Source organism: Haplochromis burtoni, unplaced genomic scaffold, assembly GCF_018398535.1.
Source record: "Haplochromis burtoni strain Fernald_Lab_line unplaced genomic scaffold, NCSU_Asbu1 Contig_529, whole genome shotgun sequence".
Lineage (NCBI taxonomy): Eukaryota > Metazoa > Chordata > Actinopteri > Cichliformes > Cichlidae > Haplochromis > Haplochromis burtoni.
The window spans coordinates 46214-50057 of NW_024582890.1; the positions used below are offsets into that span (position 1 = coordinate 46214).

The 3844-nt window shown below is 41.2% G+C and overlaps 1 protein-coding gene across 1 annotated transcript in view; it reads right to left on the reverse strand.

Annotated features, from left to right (window-relative positions):
- The window catches only part of LOC102291713 (glutamate receptor ionotropic, kainate 2), a gene marked incomplete in the record, with an annotated part of 276324 nt that overhangs the window by 45749 nt on the left and 226731 nt on the right, over positions 1-3844 (reverse strand). The window contains 1 exon segment of the mRNA XM_014329329.2: positions 1258-1464. Within this exon segment, the coding sequence (XP_014184815.2) occupies positions 1258-1464 (207 nt within the window).

The window sequence follows — 3844 nt, forward strand, 5'->3', positions numbered from 1 at the left end:
CCCATGATTGCGGTTTTGAGTAATGAACCAGGCTGGGAGTTTTTGGAAGCCTCAGGAATCTTTTGAAGGTGTTTAGAGTTAATTCGTTGATTCAGATGGTTAGGTTAATAGCTCGTTTAGAGAACCTTTTCATGATATACTAATTTTTTGAGATAGGAATTTTGGGTTTTCATGAGCTGTGTGCCAAAATCATCAATATTAAAACAATGAAAGGCTTGAACTACTTCAGTTGTGTGTAATGAATCTAAAATATGTGAAAGTCTAATGTTTATCAGTACATTACAGAAAATAATGCACTTTATCACAATATGCTAATTTTTTGAGAAGGACCTGTAGATGAGCAGTGGAAGGAGATATTGAGGACCTCATTCATCCCACTGAAACATCTTCTGTACAGGAAGCAGAGTCTGAGGACAAAGGCTGACCATCACGGTTGGAGTGGCTGTAGCTCAGGTGGTAGAGCAGGTCATCTACTAATCAGAAGGTTGGTGGTTTGATGCCTGGGCTGGTGGGTGGGCCTCTGCAATATTGTGTAGAGCTCTGGGATGGTGCCTCTGTATTACTGGAAACTGATAACTGGAAATGTGCTCCAATTACAGACAGAACACAGGGTAACTGGATCATCTGTTAGTCAACTAAAGGACGAACAAGGCCATAGTATGTTAGGGTCAGTATGTTTGAGGGTGTGTGGGAGTTTGCCCAACCAGTCTGCATGTGGTTTGTAGATGTGGAAAAAGCTTTCAACAGTGTCACTAAGGTTTGTGTGTTTACTTCAGTTATTTCATATTAGCCTCATTATGACCCCAGTTGGTTTCATTATATAAATACAAATAATGTTTAGTTAAAATGACTAAAAACTAAGTGATATCACAAACAAGGCCCTTAAATAAGCTTTTAAGTAAGAATATAGATTGTACATGGGATAAAAGCTCCAAGATTGTTTATACTTTAGATAAGTATAGGTTTAGTTTTACGAAACATGCAAATTAACTTTAACTTTGCAAAATCTTTTTTTCTTTAAATGGCATATTTACAGAACTAATAATGCCATGAGAACAAGTAAGAGTTGCTATTATTATTATTTTGCTACTGTTTATACAGTAAATTACGAGCTGGTAGTCCATTTATGTTAAATATGTCAATAGAATGAGGGTTAAGTAACTGAAAGTTCTCCATAAATAAAATGCATCACTAAATTTGATTGACTGATTGACTGAACCACTTTCATAATGATTGAATAATAATGCAGAAACTCACATGATCCATTAGCTCCTTGACCATGCCATTCCACTGGCCTGTGTTCTCATCCTGGACACCATATTTTCCATCTTCCACGAGGCGGACCTCGAAAGTAAAGCCTAGGATGTTGGCCAGCTCTCTGAGTAGATCGATGCAGTAGCCCTCAAAGCGGTCGTTTCCATAGAGTGGTTTGTCAGACTTCTTGAACATCACGTATGGTTCTTCCTGTTGGGCAAAATAGGGAGGAGGGATGAGTCTTAGCAGCACTTTCCATCTTTTACCTACAGATAAAGTGTATAGGTCATCTGATATGTAAGCCATGCAAACCCCAACATAAGCTCCCCAGGTTGGTAAAGCATATATAAAGCTGCTGTGTGTGTGTGTGTGTGATGTGTTTTGTGTGTGTTGGTGTGTGTGTGTTGTGATTTCTGTTGTGCGTGTGATGGTGTTGTTGTTGGGGTTGTTTCCAACTACTCCCCAGTATCTAGGATGTAATTAGTGATACAAAATGAGGCATGACCATAATAAGAGATAATCCCCTCATATCAGTTACTGTGTGCATCTCTCGGGCACGTCAGACTGGCGTTGGGCACAAGCTCAGCTTTCAGGGTTCCACATGCTTTAACAATAAGATAAGAGATGCTGATAGACAGACACAAAAAGGAGAGAGCAAGAGCTGGCACATACCCTGTGTTCACATGAACAGTTGGAGAAAGCTGTCTTTTTTCAAACCATTTCCTTTCTGCCTCCCGCCTACTGAGCATCTCCTTCACCATGTCCTTCTCGTCTTCCTCCACAGCTCACTCCCGGTTTCCTCCTCCACCTGCTTCCTCCTCTTTACACCTCTGCTTTATGCACCATCTGTCTTTTTTAGCCTTAGATGCTCATTCGTGCAGCATATCCCTCATTTCTTGTTTCTCGCAGACAAATAAATCGCAAAATATATCACCAAGCAGGTGTTATTTATCAGACAACTGTGGCATGACTGAAAAAAAATCATTTTATGAAATTAATCAGACTTACAAATGATTGTCCACCGATTCTGTAGATTTCGTCAGGCTTTCAGTTTCTGAATTATATACATTCCTAGCTATTCGTATAATAATTCGACCTATTTATTATTATTCATGTTTCGAAAATCTCAAGTACTTAGAGGTTTTTTTGTTGGATTGTTTTTCCTAGTTTATTCAAAACTGGTTGAAAATCACTGAGAATAAAACTTCTGTTTAATTTTATTGTTATCTGGCATTTCAAGTTGACAATTCTTAGTATTTTCTAAATGTTGTAATATTATCTACTTTTTACTCTTCTCCGGATCTTTCCTGTCTTTCCTCCATTTATGCTTAATCCTGGATTAGTTGTATTCATTCACCTTTCTAACATGTTTAAAATGCTAATGTCTAGCATGAGTTAATGCTTACTTAGTCCCTAAGGACCCCAAAGCGCTTTCCACTACATTCAGTCATTCACCCATTCACACAATTGCAGCCAGGAGGCAGCCTGGGATCAAACCACCAACCTTCTGATTAGTGGCTGACTTGCTCTGCCACCAGCATCGGTGTGCTTTATTTTGTAAGAGAAGGCTGTAAAATAACAGAGAGAAATCCCAACATTCATAAAATCTACTTTGTACAAGCACTTGGCGACAGTGGAAAGGAAAAAGGCCAGTTTAACAGCAAGAAACCTCCGGCAGAACCAGGCTCAGCGAGGGGTAGCCATTGGGGCCAGTCTGAACCATTTCGGGGTGATAGGAGCGAGTCTAAATTGGTTCTCTATTTTTTTCCCCTTTTGTAGGTTATTTTCTTTCATGCTTAGCACTGTTGTCCAGCTATGTTTGTAATTACTTTTCGTGTTGAATTGTTGAATAAAAGTTTATTTATATATCCCTCTCTTGCCCCTCGTCTATCCTTCAAGCTCGGGTCCTCTACCAGAGGCCTGGGAGCTTGAGGGTCCTGCACAGTATCTTAGCTGTTCCTAGGACTGCGCGCTTCTGGACAGAGATCTCCGATGTTTTTCCTGGGATCTGCTGGAGCCACTCGCCTAGCTTGGGAGTCACCGCCCTGAGTGCTTCGATTACCACTAGGACCACTGTTACCCTTACCCTCCACATCTTCTCCAGCTCTTCTCTGAGTGCCTTGGTACTTCTCAGCTTCTCATGTTCCTTCTTCCTGATGTTGCTGTCACTCAGTATCGCTATGTCTATCACTATGGCTATCTTCTTCTGCTTTTCTACCACTACTATGTCCAGTTGGTTAGCCACCATGTGACGGCCAGTGGGCTGGCCTTGTGTTTTGTTTTTTCTTTTACCTGTTTCTTGCAGGTAGGTGGAGCTGACCCAATTAGTGATGCAGCACACCTGAGAGGCCAGTCCCAGTGTATATAAAGACACCTTGACTGAACCAGGGTGGCTGGCTTTGGTGCTGTCGCTCGCTGTCTGGCACCCATTTTGTTCATTTGGAAGTTTCAGTTATGGCTGTTATGTCCTTTACATTGTGTCTGTGAAGGTTTTCAGTCATCCAGGTCATCGTAGTCAAAGGAGCTTGCAAAGAAAAGCAGCAGTAGAGACGCAGCAGTCTCTAAATTCCGGCTGCGTGGTCTGCTGGAG